Below are 25,904 nucleotides of genomic sequence, written 5' to 3'. Positions count from 1 at the left end.
ACCACTGACGTGTGACGCGATGGTCCGGTGTTCGACGCCTACCACGACACTTCGAGCACTGATCCCACCTTCGTCGTGCAATTACTCATCGTCGCTCGGATTGCGAAATCGGATTTTTCTCAATCTATTCATATAAATGATTAAAACGAGGACCTGTCTGCACGATCGAGGCGAAACTGCAATATTACAAACGTACGAACCCCTCGAACTTCAATCGCGATTTTATGTTACCTCATGGAGCTGAATATTTGTTTGATTACGTAGCATGGTGTCAACGATCATGGTGTCAACAAACAGTTTTTCTAAGTTTTTGTTGACACCATGATCATCCAAAAATAAAAAATTCTGACCCTCATGAAAAATGATCACGGTGTCAACGATCACGACGTCAACGAAACTTAAAACTTGCCTCAATAACACCTTTTAAATCTCAAGTCTTGTTTTTCTTGTGTTATTCACTCTAACCTAACCTAACCTAACCTAACCTAACCTAACCTAACCTAACCTAACCTTACCTGACCTAAACTAACCTAATCCAACTATACGTGACCCAGACCTCTCCTGTACACTTAATTTTTTAATTTTACTCACAAGGAAGATATTTTTCTGTTTGTTGACACCGTGATCGTTGACACCATGCTCAGGGCCCATTTTTGCGTTTTACTGCCTGACCACGACGTCAACAATCGTTGACTCCATGATCAGATTTTTGGTTTGTTGACACCATGATCGTTGCCACCATGCAACGTTACCATTTGGATCAAGTGACCGCCCGCTAAAAAAAGAGCAGCAAGTGCCAAAAAAGTCTGAATTAGGATGCAAGTATAGTTTTACTTGAAACCATTAATATCTCAATTTTTTCAAAAACTGTAGTAATGCGCCTTGTCCTTCAAGCCCCTCGATTCTAAGAGTGCTCGGTGAGCTGAGTTCGCAGTATTTTTTGTTAATTTTTTCTGGTGTGGGAAATAGTGAATAAATTTATTTAAAGTGTAAAAATGTACCTCCTTAAGACGAAATCATCACGCGAAATTTTGCATTCGAATTCGCGCAAAACTCGGATTGTCACTTCACACGAAGCAGTGAAAGTCAAAAGGGGCAGAATTGCATTAAAATGTTTCAAAATATCATCTTATAACTTACAAATAATTAATTAAGCTCACCCCTTTATAAATTAACTGCAAAACAATTTTCGTCGAGAAACGAATAGATGCTTCAAAAGAAAGATTCTCGTGAGGCATTATCCGACCAAATAGCTATTATACTCGTATTTTAGAGGGTTATGGCTTCTATTAAGAGCCAGATTATCCGAAAACCACTATTATCAATTCTTTTTACTGTGTATGTGCTGCAATTCACTTACTCAGCAAGAGACTTTAACAGGTGGTTAGAAAAGTAAGCCGTTCCTGAGGGAAGTAATGAAATGGCCAAAAGAAACTTTGGAACGATATAAGATGCAATTAAGCCTTATTGGCCCTTACATCTTCATGCATGACCACCCACGGAAAAATAGGCATTAGCGATGGCAGTTAGACCATATTACTGCTTATTGGAATCCACACTCATGAAAATTAACTGCCGTAAGTGGTTAAAAATGTCCTTTGTTCTAATCAATAAATTACATTTTATCAGAGAGGGAGAAAAGTGAAGGAGGAATTTTATGGCAGATGATTTATTTAATAGTATGTTTAAATGCATTTGCGGTTTAATTTAAATTCAATCTATTGGAGTATTAAGACGGCTAACTCACTGAAAATTGGTAAAATCTTGGTCGGAGGGCAATGTAAGAAAGGACATTGGAGAGGCAGGATTTAGTCAGTATTGCAGTGTACAGAATAGAAACAAGACAGAGAAGAATGGTACACGTGTGTTAATGTTGTTGTGATCTTTCGAGTTCCTGATACGATTTGGAACAAAACAAAAAAAAAAAAAAAAAAAAAAAAAAAAAAAAAATCCGTCTGAAAATTGGTCACAACAAGAGTTACAGAACTGCCCATTTCATCACATTTAAGCAGAGGATAAAAGCAAACCGTGTAATTTTTAGACGGCTACAAAACGACGAATCATGTAGTTTTAAGAGGAATAATGACGCATGATTGTCATAGATTGCACACAGCAATCATCATCTCTACTGCGGCGAGAATAAACATAACGTTTTAATTGCGAGGAATCAGCCGGCGTCGCTCATCGATGATTGATTTGCAGCAGTTCCACTTACAGCTTCATTTACCCGAAACGTAATTCAATTATATTTACCGATGGAACAAACGGTTGGCACGCCGATTCATCAAATCCACCATCCCTCATGTTTGCCGCCAACTACAATCCTTAGCAAGTTGAATCTCGATTCATTATGTGGTTGTCCCGTGCCTCTTTAATTCTTTCTCCCGTCTTTATTTTACTAATCCGTCCGTTTTCTTTGTCTTGGGCGAAGAAGGCGGGTCTTCCTGACTGAGAAAAATTAAGGTCATTTTCGGATTCAGCAGCCAAAATTACATCAGAAGTCTTGTACTGCGTGCCTATCAAAGTTTCCTCTCTGTTCCTATAATATTAAGGTTTTTTTCCGGACAAGTGCTTCTTTCCGCCCATGTAACACCATGCAAAGCTCATCCAATTGTTTTGCATCGAAAAGGAGGGAAAAAATTGTTTTCTCAAGTTGAGAAAGGAGTTAAACCTACACAATTTTTGCCGCTGTGGCAGAAAATGACCTCCGATTCCTTCCAAACCCTTCGGATATGAGCAAAAAGGAGTACTTGTCCGGATTACCTCGGTAATATCTCGATTTTTCAAAAACAGCACTTATGCACCGTGTTCTCCAAGCCACTCGATTTTACATTCCTCAACAATATTTTGCGATAACCCTTTATGGCACAGCGTTGCAAATTCGTAATACCTTTTTTTCGGTTTTTAAAAATTGAATCTTTCCTCTGTGGCATAATTTTGACAATTTTTATCAGTTTTTTTTCTTTTTTTGAATAACAGATTTCCAAAATTTTAAAATTTTGAAAGAAAATTTAGCAGTCCATGTTTTTTATGCAAGCTACAAAATATATCAGTGTCCAAAATTAATTCATGCCATAGATCTGACGTGCTAAGGAACGCCGAATGAACATTCGGGAGTTGCCAAATTTCCCTTGGTAAAACATGTATTTTTGACAACATTATTGCGTATTTTTCCTCGAAATTTTCAGATATTTCAGATTCAATTGCGTGCAAAATTGTATGAAAATTTTGGAAAAAAATATTCACAATTTTCCTAATGAATTCAGTTTTATTTGAAGGAAACTTGGCTACGTCTAAAGGCTCATACGGCGTTCTTCCTTAGCACGGCAGCGATGGTTTAATTTTCAACAGACATATATTTGAAACCGTTCGAAAATTAAGTCTCCCCACGGAGCTATCCATAATCGGAGACAAATTCCGATGCAGTAAAAACGGCTTTCATACGGCGACCGAGTCCCGAGTCGTGCTCGGATGACACAACGTAAACACCGTCCAGACGACAGATGTTTACAGACGTCTGGTTTTTTCGGAGCGAACATCCGAGGCGCGCATTGGGCAACGCAACGCGATGTGCCGCGAATACACCCGTTATCCGCGCTGATCTTTACCGCGCGCGCCGCGCCGCGACGAGCCGAGGCGAGCCTAACCTAGACCAAGAGCTATGCCCAATGAGCTCACCCGTGACCTCCAATTTCACGCAACGATCGGCAATCCATCTCGGAGTCCGACTCCGCGAGAGGAATTAGTTCACCGTTTAACGAAATCATGATTATTAAATCAAGTGTTGCACCTCGAATTAGTGGATTGACGCTAATTTCTGCCCAAATTCGCAGTACCGTTCTCCAAGACCGAGACTAGTCAAAAACCTGTGCATTGACGTATCCAGGGGGGGGGGGGGGGAGGCGTAGAGGGCGTACACCCCCTCCCCGTTCGTCCGAAAAAAAAAATGAGTGACCGAAAAGGAAGAAACCGAGGAGAGAGGAAGGAAGGACGGTTATATTTGGTACTTATTCATGAAAAAATAGACTCTGACTGCATATCAAATGCTTTAAAATTTCGAAAATTTTCTGGGGGAGCCCCTTGGATCCCCCCTCTTACGAGCCTCTCCCTCCGTTGGAGGTGTCTAGGTCCGCCTATAAAATTATCTATGAACCAGTGGCGTAGAAAAGGGGGGGAAGGTCCAGGGGGTCTGAACCCCATCTTAGCCTCGTTAATTTTACCTTTTTGTTACTTTTGGAGGGCAGACATAAAATAGTATCAGGGACGTACACAAGATGATGTAAATTTACCGGCACGGACCCCCCCCCCCCCCCCCCCCCTTAAAGAGTTCCTAGCTACGCTACTGCTGTGAACCGAGCTTCATGAGAGGCTGTCCAAAAATTACGTAGGGTACCTCCTGACTAATTATTGCAATTGCTAGACAAAGCGTTAGACAAAGAAGACCAAAGGAAAGTGTTGCGATTCTAAAAGTTGAAACGGATCGTTCTCGGAGACTATGGTAGAAAATGGTGGACGAACTGTCGGGTATCTGGTGGGTTGCCGTTACCTAGTCGATTACTTACCTCTTTTGTCCATTGCAACCACCCGTTTCCACCAATGGGATCCCTAATCCCTCCACTTTCCTTTCGTAGTCTCTGTCTATAGCTTTATATGTCAATTTCAATGTGCAATGTGCGAAGTTAAAACACTTGGGTGCCTTTGAAGACAAAGGAAGAGTCGCTTAATTTTCACAACGCGACGTGGGACGTAGGTACGGGTATCTTTTGTTCGATTGGAAGGATCCAAGTACAGCGTATTAATTCAGAAATTTTGAAGCGTTGCTACTTAATAGCTCCTCTAGTTTCACCATTCCAGCACGGAACAAGAACGATTGAAGTATCATAACATTGAGAGATAGATGCTACTCTTAGCGATCCAGCAAGGAGCAAAAGTAGAGAAAGCTCACGCTTCATTAGAGACGAGCGAATGCGGGGGTGGGGGAGGAGGGGGATATCACGAGGCATCTGAAAATGCGGCGACTGTCATTTGAGGTCGCGTCTCATTTGACAATGCTCGACGCTCGAATCGAAAACGAACCTGTCATTCGTCCGATGAGCCCTGGAATATACGCATTTTTATGGAGCTCAAGGCTCATTAGGAAGCGAACATGTTCGGTTTTGACATCTACTGATTCGGTTGCTGACGGTGTTCGACGGACGGTGGATGATGGACGATCCGCGGCGACGCACAGTGGAATGGACCATTGGAAGAGTGCGGACATGAATTTTTTTTACTGAAACTGCAATAACTTTGTTTATCTCGTTATAATATAAATTTTAAGGGATGCTTCTTGGAGGAAATTTTACGAGAGATCCAATCTAACCAATTTTAAACCTCTAAGTTTTGTCATAGGGAAGTATGACCTTTTAAAGTTTCAATATCATGTCCAACTTTTCCCATCGATGGTTTCCTTTGAGCGGTGGTGGAAGGACCAAGGCCGAAAAGCGAGACTGATGCGACTTGGAGATGGAGCTCGATGGAGAGTGGGCTCTTTAAACTCCTCGGACAAATGGCGTGAACGTGCTTTGCGATACATCGATTGATCTGTCATTTAAACCTATGGAAAATGATCGATAAACAGGGTGTTTGCAACGCACTCCTTATTAATCGATTATTTACTATTGCTGGAAACGGAGAAATCGATGATCGATCATTCACGCTTCGCCGCTGCGTCGGACGATCGATATATCAATATATCGATTGACCTGTCATTTAAATCTATGGAAAAGGATCGATAAACAGGGTGTTTGCAACGCACTCCTTATTAATCGATTATTTACTATTGCTGGAAACGGAGAAATCGATGATCGATCATTCACGCTTCGCCACTGCGTTGGACGATCGATATATCAATATATCGATTGATCTGTCATTTAAATCTATGGAAAAGGATCGATAAACAGGGTGTTTGCAACGCACTCCTTATTAATCGATTATTTACTACTGCTGGAAACGGAGAAATCGATGATCGATCATTCACGCTTCGCCGCTGCGTCGGAGGATCGTGAGACTCGGCGGCTCTTGTCTCGGACAATCGTGCATCGCGCTGCAAGCCCGCAAATGCATTGTCATTAATTCCCCCGACTGGTATTTTGTTAACCACGGTGCGCTCCGCATGGCGATGTGAAATTAGAAAAACACGCATCCCAAGTCACTGCATGCGACGTTGCTGATTCCCTGCCCGCCCGGCTCCGATTCGACAGAGTTCACGAAGGACGGGAGAAAGGAATGAAAATTGTGATGCAGTAGTTTTGAATGGAAGGATAGTGAAAGTTAAATGACTGAAATTTGATGAGAATCGTCATTATATTAAGTATGCGTATACAGTCAGAAATTTCCGTGTTTATGATTACTTAATGTTACTTTGAGTTACTTTCTTTCCGGTTGGATCAGCCAGAGGGACTTTGTTGATCGACCAAATTTTTGGTTGAATCGACCAAAACCGTGGGTTACTCTGAAGTATCTGGGAATGGAAGATGTGTTCTGCTGAACTAATATACTCTTGTTTCTCTTCGTGTTACCAAGAAGTTGCGACTTGCGAGTGATTACTAGTGCATTGGACTATTACGAATCGTCGCCCCTTTGACTGAAGGGCGAGTCTCAATTTCCTTTTGATCGCTGTTTTACATAAAAATCCATGCTTTCTGGGGCTCATGTTAAAATCGAGTTACGCCCTTACGTCAAAGGGGCGACGAAATGTGACCCAAGTTTGATCCTGGTAGCTCGCGCCCGATTTTGGATGCAGTCAGAGGCGTGGCGTACTTTCCGATATATCGATTGATCTGCCATTTAAACCTACGGACAAGGATCGATAGACATGGTTTTCACAACGAACACCTTAATAATCGATTCTTTGCTACAGCTTCAAATGGGGAGATATCGATGATCGATCATTCACGCCTCGCTTCTGGATGAGATAGCCAATTTTTCAACCACAAGAATCAGTCGAGGTAACTAACAATGTAATCCAAAAAGAAAAAGGAGAGAAAAAGTGCCTGGTTTCCAAGCTCAGCCATTGAATGTTAGACAGAGACAAAATCTGAAGAATAAAAACAGAGCAGGAGCAACTGGCTGAAACGTTAGGATCACACAGAAATGACCTAAAACTCCATTAATGCTGGGGCCCTTTTGACTCTTCCCTCTAACTCTCTGACAGATTCCTTTGATCGTTCACAATTTCCATAAGTTAATCTTTTCTAGAGAAATAAAAGTTGAGATTTACGGAAAAAGGTAGATAAGGGTGACAAGGACGAGAGCACGACTTTAAACAAGAATACGATCAATATTTTTATTAGCGATCTTAATCTGTTTGCTTTTACATTTCAACATTCTCGTTCGGAACAGCAAGAACAAGAGGAGGAAGGAATTGTTATGTACGGTTGGCGATCTACCTATACTCCAATTATCTTCAGTTTTCTCACAAGATATTTCATTTCGTTAAAGGTTAGAAAAATGTAGCAGAGTTGCGGGAAACATATCCGACTCAAGATCTCACAAGAATGAGTCTGGAAATCTACATATATAACAAATCCACGGGTTATCCGGCGAGCCTTGCCTGTAGGCGAAAAGGTTTGAGAACCACTGCTCGTGCAAAGATCCAAAGAATACGTCAAATTCCTGGAATAAGTTCTCCTTTAAAACTGCCGACTATTAATAAACCTTCCCTACTTTACGATGGTCGATCCTTGCACCAATAACGTGTCATGTGACACATTTCATTATTGTAAAATGTTTGAAATACGTCAAAACTGTGAATACAACTTTTTTTTTAGCAGACAATTTTTCTTAATAATTGTTTAATATTATGCAGTTGAAACGGCAGGATAACAACTCATATTACACTGAAAAGTCATTTATGGTTAGTTTTCCCAGGATGTTAAGCATTTTAGCGAGGTTTGCGGTATCGATAAGTTAATGATGAGTTGATATGAAAGTGGAGACACTTAGTTTGTGGTGCTCCTTCATTGGAATGCTTCTTTGTTTAGAAGGTTTCATAATAATTCTACTCAGAATTTTCAAGAAGTGACTATGCAATCTGATTTTTCCTCCTCATTTCAAACATTTAATACATAGCCTACTTTACAATTTCAAGAAAGTTCATTGAGTGTTTGAATAAAATTTTAAATTTTTACCGGCCATGGGAAAAAAAATTTAGAGCTGGGATTCGAAATAGCATCATCTACACTGGGGGGGGGGGGGGGTGTGTGTTGTATACACCCTACCCTCACAGGACTGCCCTGGTAAAAATTGGCGATAGGAGCTGCGTTTTAAATTCCATAGGAATTCTTATATCCGGCTAAAGAAGGCAATAGAAAATCATATAGCTGGCTGTAGAAAGCGGAGCAAATCATATAGCCGAGCTATACGAAGCGATAAAAAAGTATGCAGCTGGGCTATAGTACCTATCTCCGGGCTTTACACTTTATCGCCATCGGCTATAAAAGGCTATAAGAAATTGTGTAGAAATTCGTGTGCTGTGGAAATCATTAAGTTTGATACGGAGCCAACATAATATTCACAAAACACACATTATATTTTCCTTTAATACATATTTTTTTTCATTAATTAAAATGAGAATAATCCATACAGAATGTGCAAACATTTCAAAATCATGAGTTGATAAACGCTGACTCCGCAAGATTATATTGGAGTATAACACAGAGCGGAGCGGCGCGCGGCGTGCTGCCAGCGATAAGCGCGCACCAGCGCCTACAAACCTAACTGGGATACTTCACGCATGGCGCAATGCGTGAAGTATCCCTGTTAGGTTTGTAGGCGCTAAGGCACTTTTCGCGCTGGCTGCCCGCCCGCCGCGCCGCAGCGTGCCACGGCGCTTGAAGCAACTATTTCACACCAGAGGTATTGCACAGTATCATACGAAATTGAAGGCGCTCCAACATATTAGGAATAGTAGGCATCCTTCAAAAGTACAGAGATTTCCGCGCAAAATAAATCAAGATACTACGGCCCAAAAATAGGGCGGTAGTCCAAAAACTCACTAAGTCCTAGCATCCGTAACTAGTAACATGTAGCATACACTTCCTGGCTGTTGCTCAATCGCCATCGGCTGTAAAAGGCTATAAGAAATTGTGCAGCCGGCTATAGAAGCTATTGAAAATCTTACAGCCGGCTTTAGGTCTATGGTATTTTGGAACACAGATTCTACTGCCAATTTTTACCAGGGTGGTGACTACCAAATCTATATGTTGTCATTATTTTTGTCGCTCCTCTGAGGTAAGAGCGTACCTCGACTTATACATGAGTCCCGTTCTCCGCATAATTCTATGCTATTCGGGGCTTATTATATTGGGGATAATAGAGAATATGCCCTCACGTCATAGAGGGACAACGATTTAACCTACCTCGCTAGGCACGAGCACTAAACCGTTTCATCCGTAAGGCCTTTTCTCCACGGGCCTTTTCACAAGATTTGTCCCGGGGAAAAATCCCATTTACGAAGTTGGGAAAAATATTGAGTTAATCAATATTTTTCCCAGTACCAAGTATGGTCCTTTTACTCCTAGGACCCCTTGGGAGAGGAAGAAGAAGTGTTAACGAATTGTGCGATATTTTGTTGAATACTCCATTGTTCAGGTTTGTTTCGTTAAAATAATGTGTCAAATTGTGTGCAATTATTATTTTAATCCCGGTTAAATACTCGACTTTATCTAATTTATCTTCCGGCGAAAACTAGTGGCAGGTCCGTATGAGCCTCGTCCCGTGGAGACGGTAACTGGGAAAAATCCCAGAAGTTTCGTTCCTGCGATTCGAACTTGGGACAAATCCCATGAAAACGTCCCGTGGAGACAAGGCCTAATGTCTTTTCGGTCTCTTTAAGTATAAGCACGAAACCGTTTTTTAACCGCGGAAGCCAATGCTCCAAAATACTCGTACCTTACTCAATTCCGCACTTACACATGCGAATCGGCAATGATGCTGTGTATGACATGACTTGGCGGCTGCGTCGGTCGGGCCGCGGGGTCTGAAAAGCGCGGGCTCGTGCCTCGTTCACGCGTCCGCGTTCATTCACCAACGCCCGCCCGTCTTTCGGCCCGGCCCACAGTGGATCAAGTCATCAGAAGATTTCGGACAAAATTTGGAAACTTTAAAAGCATATAACTCCGTTTATACAAGATTTTAAGGCTCCAAAAGTAGTTTTATTAGTTTCCCCGTGAAATGGAGATGTTGCATGTGTGAGGAATTTGCGATTTGACTGTTGATTCTTACGTTAAAGTTCGCGAGAAACACGATGATGCTACTGGTTTTCTCTGAAACCATCTCCCAAGCTCAAAAAAAGCTCTCAAGTTAAGGCCAAAATGGAGGGGATATCCCACCCTACCCTGGGATTCCACCTCTACTTCAAGACAAACTCTCCATGCAAAGATAGGGAGCAAATACATTGACAGGGCTGCCACTTCATTTGGGGACTCTAAAACTGAAAACACGGCATCACTGCTAATGTATTTGCTCCCTATCTTTGCATGGAGAGTTTGTCTTGATGTAGAGGTGGACTCCCAGGGTAGGGTGGGATATCCCCTCCATTTTGGCCTCAACTTGAAAGCTGTTTTGGAGTTCGGGAGATGATTTCAGAGAAAATCAGTAGCACCATCGTGTTTCTCGCAAACTTTTACACATGAATCAACAGTCAAATCGCAAATTCCTCACACATGCAACATCTCCATTGTCTTCTAGAAGCACTCCTTAAAATTTGAAATTTGACGCATAAAACATGAAAAGCAGTTATAGTCAAACATGTCATGTCCGACTTCTCTAATCAACTCGATCCACTGTGCGACGCTGGCAGTTGGGCCGTTCGGGGCGACTCATTGTGAGATTGACGAGGACGAGTGTCTTCTGCTACCATCGGCTCCTCGCGCTCACGTCCCGGCGCGGCGCGCATGTCTCGTTTCCAGAGACACGCAGGAATCGGGACTCGAAATTAGGAGGGAGCATGTTCCGGTGCCGTCGCGTCGGGCGGCGACGAGATGACACATTAGACGCGGTTCCTGCTTCCTGCCCCGCTGAATCCGGCCGGAGGATGACGCTGGGGCTGGGTTCGTTGAGCTCCGTAATAACTTCGCGGGAAAGACGGGGGTACGTTTGACCTCAGAGAAAAGTGTTTCTTTCTGAAGACGTGTTCCCTGAAAAAATATATTCAACAGATGATCGGAACGCGGATAATCGAGACGAGGAAATGCGGAACGCGGATGATGAACGGAACGCGGATAATCGGAACGCGGATGAACGGAACGCGGCGGATGCACGTAACGCGGATAAACGGACCGTGGATAAACAGACCCTGGATAAACGGACCGCGGATAAACGGACCCTGGATTAACGGACCGCGTATAAACGAGCCGCGGATAAACGGACTGCGGATGATCGGAACGTGGATAATCAGAGCCCGAATGATCGGAACGCGGATAGTCGGAACGCGGATAAACGGTACGCGGATGATCGGAATGCGGATAATCGAGTCTCCGCATTAGGGAAAAAGTTCGGTGATATGGACTGTAGTGCACCGACTGCACTTTTCAGTTTGCATAACCGAGCTTTGAGTTAATGGACATTTTCTCGCTGTATATTTAGTTTGATAATTCGATTACAAGGATTGCATTGCGATTGTATGAACTGTGACACCAAGAGAAGTATGGCGGTATATCGCTATTTTACCTTCAATTTTCGAGGTAGGCCAGAAATCATCATCCCTGCGTCAATAGTTGTCTTTTTGATAGTTAGTGTCTCACCTTCTGTGAGAATCTTTGTCTTGCAGAAAAAATTTTTAAACTCTACTGGATGATTTTGAAAGGCGCTCTGTTTCCCTGACTTGCTGCTATGTGATGAATGAAAAACCTTGGCGCCAGATGCTGCAGAATGTCGGATGCGGTATACCAACTATTTTTGGCTTATCCACAAAAGCACCCATCCGCATAGGAAAAGGAATTGCACATACGTTGTTTCTAAAAAGAGCCGGAAATAGTAGTTCCTTGCTGCAAAATGTAGTCTAAATGTGTACAGAGACATTTAAAAAAGTGGTTAAATTTGGGGACTTTAACGCTCGAGTAGAAAAGTTGGACATTATAATATCGAACCCTTGGTTTAAATATAAACAAGCACAGAACATTGTTTCTGATTCGCACCCTTTGCACCATGGTTGTAAAATGCGTCAAAGTATTTCTCACAATCAAAAGTTCTCGTATTTAATGAGTCTTTAGTTGATTTATGACTGGTCAATGACTAAATTTTAATAAATTAGCACAATTAACTCATGAAGAGTTCGCACATGAGGTTATGTTAGTTTGTGTTGGTTTGAACCAAGAGTTCGACATTATATCGAATGACGTAGTCACTACAGCAGTCTATTTTCGTAGGCGAGAAGGGGAGGGGTATAAAAGGAGCATAAAGATCGTTGGCAGATTGTAGATGAGCTACCGAACAATGCAATAATCGGCAATGCTGTTGCACCGCGAGCTGGACCAAATTGATTTCCCATGTTGGTTGACAGCTCCCTTTTAATTACCTGGTCGAGGATGTTATTTGTTATCAGCGCCTCAGCATCGCTCATTGTGAGGAGAGGCAGGCGACTGCAAGTCGCTTCTGTTACAACCCGAGTTAACTGCATCAGTTCGAGTCCGAACTTTTCAATAAAACTAATCACCTCGTAGAGCCGCCCTATTCGTTAACGCAACCATAGGCGGAGCCAGAGAGAGGGACCTCTGATGCCCTCTCGGCCATGAACCATCGTCATCCAGAACTCGGTGATTGAAATTTATGTTTTCGGCTCTTTTTTTTCAGGACTCTTTTATATTTACACCTGAGCTAGTATATCCATAATCCCCGCCCCCTCCTCTTTAACGCTCTGTGGTTGGTCACGAATCCAAGATGTTGAAAGGATAGTGATCAAAGTACATTGACGATTTATTTTCCGTTTCGTACGAAATCTCTCTCACTATTTTTGAAGGAAATCCGATCCATGCGATCGAAAGCGCGATAAGAGGGATTTGGACGACTGGAAAGTAGGATGTAAGCGTCTAAGCATCTCGTAATTTTTCCCAAGTATCTGTGCTTGATATCAGCGCTGAAGGCAAAAATTGACCTCATAAATAAATCAGCTAAGGCCACATGCACACGTTAATACAAATCTATTTATACTTCATTTACGTCTGTAAAATACACTCTGACATTGTTGTAGGAGAAGATGTGCCTTTCGCGAAGAAGGAAAAGGTAGCCCGATTGAATCTTTACCTTATTCGAATGACACTCGGTTTTCCCGGATCCCATAATTATGTTTGCTTTATTTCGATTTGGATTGCTTGCACTAAGCACATGTTTCCGAGTTTCCGAAAATTGTGAAAATTTCACTTTTAGGTGTAAAGCATAGGCATGCTCTCGAAGTTTGGATTTTAATTCTACGCTTGAAACATCGATAGGCTGAAACTGTTTTGAGTTCAGAAAGTATAGTAATAAGCTTTTTGATTTCCATGTTCTAGAAAAAAGTTTCGAATTTAAAATGGAGCTTTTTGAATAAAAGAATTTGCCATTAATATATGTGTCCGGTAGTATTGTTCTTAAAAAAAATGAAGAGGAAGAAGACATGGGCGGATGCAGACATTCCAAACGGAAGGCGGCATGAGAGGGGTCCGGGGTGCTCTCCTACAGAATTTTTGAGATTTTAAAATCACTTAATATTCAGTTTGGGGTCCATTTTTTTCATGAATAAGTACGAAATATAAGAATCCTTCCTTCTCTCCTCCGTTTTTTGCTTTTTTTTCTTTTTTCCTTTTTTCTTACTCCTTTTTTGGGGTAATCGGGGGTAGATCAAGGAGAGGGGCGACCCCCCTCCCTAAATCCGCTTATGGAGGAGGAAATTTCAAGAAACCGCTAGTCCCGGAGTCAATATCCTATTTAATAACCTGATTGCAACCGACCCATTTCCAAGGAGCATAATGATTCAAGCGCGGCCGTAATTTTTTGCCTAACCATGAATTTTAAGGGGCTTTTTTAATTGATATCATACTTGCAGCTAATCAGAAATAAACGGTCGGTTGTGTTTTTTCCAACCGGGCGCGAGTCTTTATTGCGGTAGGTGTCCACGCGTCGTTTCGCAGCGCGGGCAGCGTTCCTGGACGTTGTTCGTGTAACGATGTTTGACGGGCGATGAGCGATGCAAGCGATGTTTTCACGCTCGCTGTTTTCAGCGTTTCCGCTTTTGAGCCCCAGTGGCGTGGCGTGAGTGATCGATTATCGATGTTGCTCCATTTGAAGCTGTAGTAAAGAATCGATTATCAAGGCGTTCGCTGCGAACACCTTGATAATCGATCCTTTTCCATAGATTCAAATGGTAGATCAATCGATATATCGCAAAGCACTGTTGAGCCCGTCCGCGGGCCACCGGGACCGCGCAGCAAATTGAAAGGAGGCAGTTACCTGGACGCATCGGCCCATCCGAGTGGTAAATTGAAATGCTTTTTTAACTTTCGTTAACCTCGCCTCCCCGGGAGTCCTGCTCCTTCCTCCACGTATGACGTCGACCGCGTCGGCGGGGCTCATTATTTTCCGCGCAACCTGCGGCCGTGTTACGACGTTATACTCATTTCACCGCCTCATTTTTCGCGCAATTTCGGATTTTCCTGCCTTGATGGGTAACTCGAGCAAATTAAAAGCGAGACTTTTCCTTAAAGCTTTAAAACGGTACTGGTATACTTCCGTGCTGAGGAAGAACGCCGCACAGTGGATCCAGTCAATCAGAGAGGTTGGACATAAAATTTTTGACTGAAACTGCAAATTTAGGTGTTTCTTTTGTCACATTTTAAATTTTAAAGGGGGTTTCTTGCAGGAAACTTTATAAGATACCCAATGAAACCAATTTTAAACCTTTTAGTTTTGTAATGACGAAGATATAATAAGACTATGTGCGACCTCTCCTACTGACTCGGTCCACTGATTTTTTACTAAAACTGCAAATTTTGATGTTTATTTTGTCACTTTTCAATTTCAAGGGGTGCTTTCAGAGGAAAATTGCACGAGGAAACCAATGAAACCACTTTTAGAACCTCTAAGTTTTGTATAAACGGATTTACAAGCTTTTAAAGTTTCCAAATTTTGTCCGGCCTCTCCTGTTGACTCGGTCCACTGTGCTCCGGAAGAGCCCTTCAATTTCGGTATTCTAAAATTTCAGCAAATATTTTACTTTTTTGAAGAGAAATAAGCCAACTTTATAGCTTGAAATTCATACAGAATATTCTGCTGATGGAGATTAAAATCAAGAAAGTTCTCTGAAAATTACGTTGACTTAGTTTTCCCGAGGAAAAATAAAGTATGGCAGGAAGTCTGAGGCGTTACAAAACGGAGATATGTGGTCTTGCGCAGTTAAGCAGGATATCACAGATCGACTATCATAGGCGGTTCTACGGGGGTGCCAGTGGGTGCCAGGCACCCCCAAGCAAAAATTAAGTACGGTTATCGAAACCGTGAAATTACTGCTTTTAAAGATTCTGTATTCGCCCACACTGAGAAAAAATCCCAGCAATTAATTGAACATTTTTTAAACAGAATTAAAATTGAAAGCCGTGTTTTACAAAGATTCCACTGTTTTCTTATGGTAAGATTGTACTTTTGATGGAAAGTTGTGCTAAAAATTTTCTAAATTGAATTTACAGGTATTTAAGAGGAGAGGAAGGAGATAAAAAGAGAATGGAGGGTAGGGAAGGGATAAAAACTTGAGGACCGAAACTTAGGCCTCCCCTGAGCGACCGTCCACTCTGGAACCGGTCTCCTACGTTTTCCACCTCTGGGCACTCCCAAGAATGAAGGTCTAGAACCGCCTATGTCGACTATAACATAGTAAGAAATCATAACATGCATGCAGGGAACGACGAAAATCAGCGTATTTTTCCAAAAGGCGATAATTCCGTTATTAATGCACACTTCGAAAGTTGACGTTTGGATGGATCTCATTACATTTTATTAGTCTAAAAGCTTTAGCCATCAATGTCCGACACCATGACCAGCGCAACTAAGTCATTGGCGATCCTTACTCTCTATTATACTGCCGTGCTAAGGAAGAACGCCGTATGAACAATCGAAAGTTGCCAAATTTCCCTTGATAAAACCTGCATTTTTGACAAAATTCATGCATATTTTTTCTTTAAATTTTCCAATATTTTAGATTAAATTGCTTACAAAATCGTCTAAAAATTTGAGAATATAATATTCACGCAATTTTCTCTGTAATTTCGGTTTTTATCGGAGGAAACTAGGCAACGTCTGAAGGTTCATACGGCGTTTTTCCTTAGCAAGGCAGATTATTAGACTCGTTATGCATCAGCCTTTGAATGCCAAAGTCTGGCGAGGCGCCACCGGTCTTAACGCCAAGTTGATCGTTCCGCGCGGAAGAGAGCAGTGATGTCGGAAATATGCCGTGGATGTTGTCATTAGAGTATACAAGTTGGTTTGTAAGCCAATATTTACCGAATCGCTTTGTATTGAACAGGATATTCTAATATTACAGAGGAGAGAGAACTCATTAACCGACTTTTTTGCCCGAGAAATGTAGGTAGAAATATCCACCCGATTGGAGCAGCATTGGTTACAAGTTGGGACCCGGGGAGACATTGTATCTAAGGATAACTAGCTTAGGTGTAACTTGATTTCGGATTTAATTTATCAGTCGAGCGACCAATCGCTACCGCCAGGATTTTCGGCTCTTGCTGCAGATGATAAAGCTATTATCCTATTTTAAGATGACAAATATAGTCCTGAGGTCTGATTACCTATTGAAGTTAATTTGCAAAGTGATAGACAAAAAGACACGTGCGTAGGACGCCCTGCCAAATCGCGGATTGAGGGAATAAGGCAGGAAATGAGGAGATGCGATCTGCCGCGCCGGAGAAGCTCTGGCAGAATCGTTATCAGTGGCGGTTGGGTGTCGCAGAGCGCACAGAAGCGCTATAAGAGCGACTTATTAGTAGTATAGTATACACAAAAGGACGAAGAGAATATGAAGCGATCCTAATGGTAAGAGCGAGTGCGGTTGCAGAAGCCGTTCCGTAAGTAAAAGACTGACTAACATCAAGCAGTAAGTCCAGCATTTCCCTCCAGTCTACGTAACAACCACCCAAACAACCAGTCAGATCGTTCCATTTTCCCTTCATCTACCACATCCACTCATTGATGTCTTTCAATTTTAAAAATTAGCTTACTGCACTGATAAAGTCTCGAAGTAAAATTCGCACCAGTCTATTTACCTCCTAGACAACTTGAGTGGTATATGAGCTGAGAAAAATCTACTTTTTCGCGAAATGAACTCCTATAGAAAAATGCCTTGCATTATTCTCACCGTATCTTGCAGCCGATTTGAACCTTTTTAAATCAAAAGGAACTATATCCATCTGGGATGGGCCTTGAAATCTATACTAATACATGCATGGCAGGGCTCATGTCTAGTTCCCTCTGATTTAAATGCCTCCAATTATTTTTCTGGAGTTCACTTTTTCCGTTCTCAAATTTTGGGCCAAGGCAAGTTTCGAATATTCCCGGTGGTCTCTGTTAATTTTCTCGAGGTAGATCGAACCTACTTTTACTGCTCGGTCTCTGGTGAGAGCAAAGATTTCTGTCGTGTTAAGGGAAAACGCCGTGTGAGCCTGCAGGAGTTGCCAAATTTCCTCTGACAAATCACTAATGTTAAGGAACATTTTTGAATATTTTTCTGCCAATTTCTCAGATAATTTTGTTTATAATTTGATCTAAAGTGCCTGGAACTTTCAGGAAAAAATATTCATAACTTTCGTAAAAAATAAACATTTAACTGGAGGAAATTTGGCAACTCTCGAATGTTCATACGGCGTTCTTCCTTAGCACAGCAAATTTGCAGTGCGGCTACGGCAAGGAGGAAAGGCAAGCCGGGAGAAGATGAGAAATATTTCGGTAGTAAGCGTCTTAATTACTTCCCCATGTACGCGAGCCGCACGCCGGATCCGGAAAACCCAGCGGGGGACCAAGAAAATTAGGTCCTGATGAGCATGAGTACATAACACAATTGCGGAGCGATGCATGTCGGATTTCGGATGCTGCTACATGCTACGTCCGCGCTTCAAATCAAAATTAACCCAAATTCCAGTTCCTCCTTCTATTCGTCGCGCGCTCTCCGGTTTTTGGTATCGGAGCCGTGAACTCGGTTGATTTTGTTTGTTGATCGATGAGGCGCTTTGATGACGGTGACAAACTCTGTTTAAGTGTCTGCTGGCTACGCTACCCCTCCTCTCAGACTCTGTTGACCGACATAATATACTCAAACGAATAAGGTTTGCGTTGCGTGCACTGTATAAAAAAGTCGCATAGATGTAGAGTCTAGACTCTTGAAAACAGTGACACGAAAAAATACTCTTGATTCAATCGGATTTTTGCTTGAATCTAAACGAAAACCGCTTAAATTAAGAGATTTCGTTCTCGATCCGAGCAAAAATCCGATTGAATCAAGAGTGTTTTCTCTTGTGAATGTTTTTAAGAGTCTGGACTCCAGATCCAAGCGACTTTTTTTTCCAGTGTAAGTTGTTGAAATTAAAATAACCCCAAAATTCGAATGAAAACATCTCTCTTCGTTAAAAAGTCATCTTTCTCACATCGTACATATGGTTTTCCCCTCGTTTAAATATCGCATTTAAAAAATTATTTTCTCTTCCTACACTATATGCGGGAAGTAATGCATCATTACTGCGTTTCGCGAAATATGACACTGCAAACTATGATAATGCTGCATTATTTTGGCGTTCATTTTACCGGCTCTTGGAAAAAAGAATCTTAAATTTGCCGCAAGAAATATATTTTCTTGAGTCAAGAATGTTGCTGCTTTATTCAAGCTATTTTTTAGCTCAACCCAAGCATCTTTCCTATTTTTTCTAGAAAAATTCAGCTTCATTCCAGAAAAAAAAAAAACTCTTGGCGTCAAATTTAAGAATCATCAAGCTTAAGCCAAGCAACTTATTTTTCAGTGAAAAAAAAAAGACCGCCGTTCGATGTTCTACAGATGATTAACTGCGCATTTCAAGCCCAGAGTTTCAACCTATTTTTTCTAATTTCATACGAGTATTTTGAAGAGATATCTAGATTTTTGTTTTCATCCACCTTAAACTAGTACCTTAAACTCCGATAAAACCGAAGTTCCTTTTGAAACCTGGTGTTTAAGAAACTTTGATCCTACAAAAAAACCTAACTTACATACACTAGAAAAAAAACACATTGGATCTAGAGTCCAGACTCTTAAAAAAATCGACAAGAAAAAGTACTCTTGATTCAATCAAAATCTAGCTTAAATCAAGAACCAAGCCTCTTAATTTAAGCGGATTTCGTTTTGATTCAAGCAAAACTCCGATTGCATCAAGAGTATTTTTTCTTGTCAATGTTTTCAAGAGTCTGGACTCTAGATACAATGTTGTTTTTTTTTTTTTTTTCCTCAGTGTATAATGAGAGAACTGTCTTCATTTTTAGATGCAGCTCCATTCGTAAATCTAATTGTCAGTACATTGCCACAATTCTAAGCCTAATCCCTAAAATGTATGCATGTGTTTCAACTGGAATAACATGACAGTAAAAATTGGTCAAACGAAGGAAACAAGACAACATCGAAATGCTTTCTGAGGTTTCAGCCAGAATTAGCCGCAACGGTAGGCAGGTAACGTGTTGTAAATGACATGAATATCTATCTCCAAAGCCATCAGGTTGGCAGGTGACCGTAGTGACCACTAGTTTACCGATCGCGAAGCCGGCGCGATGGCCTAAAGCCTCAAATTTTTCGAAGGCGGCAGGAAGTAGAAAACGTGCATTACCTGGTTGCGAATCCGGTTTCGAAGCGAAAAGAACGCATAATCCAGTTTCGTAGTTTACGGCCTGACACTGTAAATCTTCGCGACAACTCCTGATGCACTCTGTAATTGACAAAATCCCCGGTTTCGTCGCTATTATGTTTCCGGGTGAACTGAACACATAACCGGTGGTCAACTCGAACGATACATCATCACTATTCGTACATTTACACAGCACCGTCTCGGTCCACGACAACAGAACTAACACTACCCAGTGTAACATCACAGTCAAACAATTGGTTTTATGTTTCATTTTAATACCTATTTTACAGTTTCGATTATTCTAAATAAAGTATAATCAGCACTTCGTTCAATTTATATAAATTTTAAAGGGTAGTTAATGCAGTTCATCCCCGTTATTGATACGAGAATGTCTTACGACTTCATACTCATTTTGTGCGTTGTAACTCCTACTGAAGGGGGTTGAATTAAAAGTTGCCTAGCGTCTGGTAACACCGATGGTGTTTTAAGTTCGTAACACTTTTTTTCTTCCGTTCGCATGGCAATTGCCAGCAATTACGTGAGATTATACCATGATACGAGGATTAAAATATTTTCTTACAGCACTTTTTTTCGGTCTTATACACACATTTTCCCACTCACCGCGAGTTAAAATGATCACTCTGCGATTAATATTAGAAAATTATTCTCCGATCTTGCACCAAATCTAAGTATAATGCGGTATTTTTATTTTTAAAAAACTCTCTGATTTCCAAGAAAATTTTTGGGGGAAATATTTTTTTTGAGTATAGGGGGGTGGGGGTTCAAAATTTGCTCGTAATCCACCTTTTAAGTAACCGCATTATTTTTCTATATCGCCGTGCGTGTTTGTTGGATTGTACTTGCGAGGATAAAGTAACAATTTTCGCGTGGGAGGATGCGCGACGCGATGCGTTGCGCGAGTGCGCGCGGTACACGAGCAGAAGCGCGGTGGAACGGAGAGGGCGAGCGTCCGGGAGTGCGCTAACCTCATAGACGTCGCGCGCTAAACTGACGTCTGAATCTTGGTCCTCTCCGGCCCGAAATCCCGGAGCGGCGCTCGCAGTCGGCCGGCGCGTTACGCCCGCCCCGCCGTCACCGTCGCTCGGTGGGTCGAGTCCGTAGGAGAGGTCGGACAAAATATGGAAACTTTAAACGCTTATAACTCCGTCTATACAAACCGTCAAGGTTCTGAAAGTGGTTTCATTGGTTTTCTCGTGAAATTTTCTTTAAAAAACACATCTTGAAATTGTAAATGTGACGAAATATACATCAAAATTTGCAGTTTTAGTAAAAAATCAGTATACACCGAGGCAATTGGAGAGGTCGGACAAAATTTGGAAACCTTAAACGCTTATAACACCGTTTATACAAATTTTGAGGTTCTTAAAGTGGCTCGATTGGTGTCCTCGTGAGATTTTCCTCTGAAGGCACCCTTTGAAATTGAAACTGTGACGAAATGAACATCGAAATTTGCTGTTTTTGTCAAATATTTCATGTCCAACCTCCCTGATCGACTCGATCCAATGTTCGGCGGTGGTGGCACTTGTACGTCACGGGTGTCCAGGTACCCAACGGTGTCATGTTGTTGCAGTCTGTTATTACTCCATTTATGCAAACCGTTGAGGTTCTAAAAGTGGTTCCATTGGTTTTCTCGTGAAATTTTCTTCAAAAAGCACCTCGCGAAATTTAAAATGTGATGAAATAAACGTTCAAGTTTACAGCTTTCGTTAATAATTTCATGTTCGGCCTCTCTAATTGCCTCGATCCACTGTGCGGCGCCGCGGTGCGGAGGAACCGCAAATCCACGGGGAGCCTTTTTCACGCCACGGCGCGCCTGGCGCTTAGGGACCCCGACCACCGCATACGTACGAAACTCATCGTGAGTGATGAGTTGCTCGTAAATATTTTGCGGTGTGCGTGTGGTTTATGAATATGTATACCTAGGCGCTGATTGTATGAAGTCATCGATTGAGTTAACCGGAATCGGCTGTCCGCTAAGGCCATCTCTTGAAAAAAAGGCGGGCTCGGGGACCAAAATACGCCACCGGCAACGAGTTTTTCTCTTATTTTTCAAAACCAATCAATCCTACGGTCGAGTAATGTCAATTAGAAAAATATGGAAGAACTTTGACATCAATAACTCAATAAAGTAAGACACCATTGAGGGATGCAAAGACTCTTCAATCCCTCGATCTCAGGATTGCAGGCTTGGGTTGCACACTGGTCAAAAATGGTGTGGACCGCGGTAAGTCCGGCGGCACCGAGATATTACGAATTTTCAATGATTAAAAAGCGCACTGCAGTGAGCGAGCAATGCGTGAAGTATTCCTGCAGTATTGTAGGCGCTAATTTATGCGCTTCACGCGATCACGCCGACCAGCGACCGTACTGTGTTTGGCGCAACGCGTGAAGTATTCATACAGCTTGTAGGCGCTAATGTGCGTTCCGCGCTGACCGGCGGCCACACTATGTTTGGCAAGATTCGATACTAGGATACAGCATTAGATTTAAAAGAAATTGTAGAAAAAGAGGAGAGATAATAAGTTTGAAGAAAAATTAAGGGTGTACTCTCAGAAAGTTTGATTATAAGGAATGTACTCACGAAAATTTAAGTCGGGGTGGTTATCAGTTTCTTGTTGAATAAAATAAACGTAAGAGAAGATTAGGCGAAAAGCCTAATGAAGTTAGGCTGATTCATGTTAAGCCTTCAAATGGACGTATTCCTGCCAAACGGAACTACGTTCATTAAGACATGAACCCTGAGACCCATAAGAATATATGCATAACAGGGCTCACGTGATGATGCACATAGTTCCGTTTGACAGAAATACGAACAAATCATTTTGTAGTACAAGCTGCCTCTAATTTTCCTGAATGAGGAAATATAGATAAAAAAAAGTGCAAGGAAGACGGTCCCAGACGGCTCCGTGCAGTGACAAAAGATGACAGGACATTTTGTTAAATGTCTAAAATAGTCAAATATTCTTACTTACATTGGAATTTTGATTCATTTCCTAGTTTTAGACAAAATAATTCATTCCTCCTGTGAGAAATAATTATCTGTAAAAATATACACCCAGGATGCATATTTTTACAGATAACTCTTGTAGAATGCATTGCATCCTACGATAGTATTTTCACTGAAAAGAAAAAAGTTCGGTAAATTATGGAACCACGATGTTGTTCGGTACACACAACCCAATTATTAGTTCTGCTCAACCTAATTGTTCGGTTTGTACGACCGAACCATAATAAATTCGTACAGTTCGGTTCAGTGGACCGAACAGTTCGTCTGAGCAGATCGAATAATTCGGTCGTGTGTACCGAACAACATCGTGGTTCCATAATTTACCGAACTTTTTTTTTCAGTGTATGAGATGTTTAGCGCCTGAACAAAAATTTATTTTCTCGACACCTTCGGCACATCATAAAAACAGAATTTTTAAAGTTTTAAAATTTAAATATGTGAGAAGCATTCGAAGAGGAAGCAACAAGAAGAGCTCGTACATTTGATGAATTATTTTTTTCACAAAATATTGAAAATTCGTGAGTCCTTCCCATTATATTATGACAAAACTTTGGAATCTGTCAAAATTTGATTATCTGCCTTGGCATTTCATAAAATGCCTGAGTTGAATAATTGCCTGCGATATACATCCTGGCACGCTGCGGTTATCAGGGTTAATACATCGCAAGCTCATTTGAAACACTTAGGACCAAGCGCTCACAACCCAGGAGTTAATTTGTTGTTCAAATGCATATAAAGCAATCAATTGCATCATAGAAGTGTTGTGGTCGAGATTCTCGAATTATTCCCTCACGCGGAGAAAGAGACCGACGATTTAATAATTCAATACAGTGGCCCCCATAGGCAGTCTACGGTTCCATATTTCGCACTCGAAACGCACGTATGAAGTTTGCGGTGAAACGTTTTTTTCCGATTTGTTCGTTCTGGCGCAAAACCTTTTTGGACGTGTGTCTGCCAAACGAAAATATGTGCATTAAGACATGAGCCCTGAGACCAATAAGAATATATGCTTAATAGGCCTCACGTCATAATGCACATAGTTCCGTTTGGCAGAAATATGTTCTTCTATCGTGTGGGGAAGCTCATTGTTGCTGCGATACTTGAAAGCGCCCATGTCAAAACCGAGTACATTCATTATTTGATAAGCTCTATACTGCCGTGTTAAGGAAAATCGCCGTATGAGCCTTCAGGCGTTGCCAAATTTCCCCTGGCAAATCACTCATTTTCAGGAAAATTTGTTGAATGTCTGTCTACCAATTTCTCAGATAGTTTTGTTTGTAAAGTGATCTAAAACGTCTGAAATTTTCAAGGTAAAATATTCATGATTTTCCTCAAAATTAAACATTTTATCGAAGGAAATTTGGCAACTCTCGAATGTTCATACGACGTTCTTCCTTAGCACGGCAGTATAATACAGACATTCTTATGGAGCTCACGATTTATCAGGAGCTGCACTTGTGAGGTTTCAAAATCGACCGTTCACTTGAAAACGTCTTTGTTTGAGGTCGCGGTTTTGTCCCGCAAGTTGAGGGAAAGCACTCACACGTGCGCCTTCGCAATTCCGTTGATTGAATAATTTTACTCACACTACTGCCGTGCTGCGTAAACCACGAACTTTCATATGGTTTGCGTTGGAGTTACGTGGATTTTGATCAGCGGTGCGGAGCGAATTAAGTAACCGGGAACGTCATTTCGTCGCCCCCCTGACATAAAGGCGTAACTACACTTCTCGATGAACCCTGTTGTCCATTTAACTCAATGCTTTCCCGGGCTCATCTCAATATGTAGTTACGCCCCTTTGTCAGCCAAGCGACGATTTATTCGCACCAACATTCCAACTTCAATTTGTCAGTGCGATTACCTAAAATCCGCTCGGAAGGGTAATATTGCCGTACCTTCAGGCAAAACACCATAAGAACATTAGGATGTTGCGAAATTTCCCACCGATAAAATGTTAATTTTCGATAAAATTTCAGAATACCAACTCATGAAACTTTTGGTTAATTTAACCTTAATTACGAGTAAAATTCTATGAGAAATTGGACGCAAAATTTGCATAAGTTTCCCAGAAATTTGATATTTTATCAAAGAAAATTTGGCAATGTATGACGGCTCATACGTCGTTCTCCCTTAGTGTGAAAACGACCGGGTGATGAGCATAAATTGTAGATCGTATCGCTAACTTTTTTCGCCGGCTATTTTTTCTAAATCCATCCTTGAAAATTTTAATTGAAGTCGTGCAAGAGACCCTCTGATTACACAAATTTCATGCTCATGCACTGATTGAACACATGTATGAGGATGCTTTTGTCTCACCTTGAGAAAAAAATTGCAAAAAATAATCGCAACACGCACGATTTTAGTGTTCTTGACCCGGTTGAATTTATTCCTGGCTAGTTGAGACAACTTTCCCAGCTAAATTTTGAATTTACAGTTCAGCTCTTGTACTCCAACCTGTAAGTTTTCAAATTAGCGTGAGAGAACTTGAGAATATGAAATGATTAATCGGTATTGTCAATCCGTTTACCAGAACATGCATTAGGGTTGCCCACTGCAGAAGATGAGCAGAATCATTACTCAATTTTGTAGCGTCAAAAATCAATTTATGAAAATCCTTTGCGGGATCCTCCTCATCCCATTTACATCAATAATCCTTCAGGACATACTAAAAAATGACGCTTAATTTTGGCAAGAAAAGCTTTGAACCAGAACAGTCCTTACCCTACACCTTGCACGTAAACTTACCTTGACCGTATTTTAACTTACTATATTACTTACTCTCAAGTATATTACTCACTCTTAAACTTATTAAATTCTAGTTTTTCTGAATTGTTTGCACTGGTTCTTAAGATAATCCATTAATCCATGAGAAAAGTGAAGTTACAGCAAGAATGCTGACGCTCATTTTCCGCAACATTAAAAATGAGTGCATTCTGCGCCATTCATTAAATCCTTATGGCCAAGTGGCTGCACAGTTGTAGACTCGGTAGAGCAGG

General features: G+C 41.4%; 2 protein-coding genes across 2 annotated transcripts in view; one reads left to right on the top strand and one right to left on the bottom strand.

Annotated features, from left to right (window-relative positions):
- Window positions 1-20,982, bottom strand: part of LOC109040499 (uncharacterized) — a 128,344-nt gene extending 107,362 nt beyond the window's left edge. The window contains exon 1 of the mRNA XM_019056474.2: window positions 19,863-20,982. Coding sequence (XP_018912019.2) covers window positions 19,863-20,151 — 289 coding nt within the window. The 5' untranslated portion in view covers window positions 20,152-20,982. The remainder of the gene's footprint in view (window positions 1-19,862) is intronic.
- LOC109042688 (transmembrane protein 208) overlaps window positions 1-25,904 on the top strand; it is a 231,810-nt gene that overhangs the window by 75,635 nt on the left and 130,271 nt on the right. The window lies entirely within an intron of this gene.

The sequence above is a fragment of the Bemisia tabaci genome, chromosome 6 (genome assembly GCF_918797505.1).
Source record: "Bemisia tabaci chromosome 6, PGI_BMITA_v3".
Lineage (NCBI taxonomy): Eukaryota > Metazoa > Arthropoda > Insecta > Hemiptera > Aleyrodidae > Bemisia > Bemisia tabaci.
This window is presented reverse-complemented; position numbering and strand designations above follow the sequence as displayed.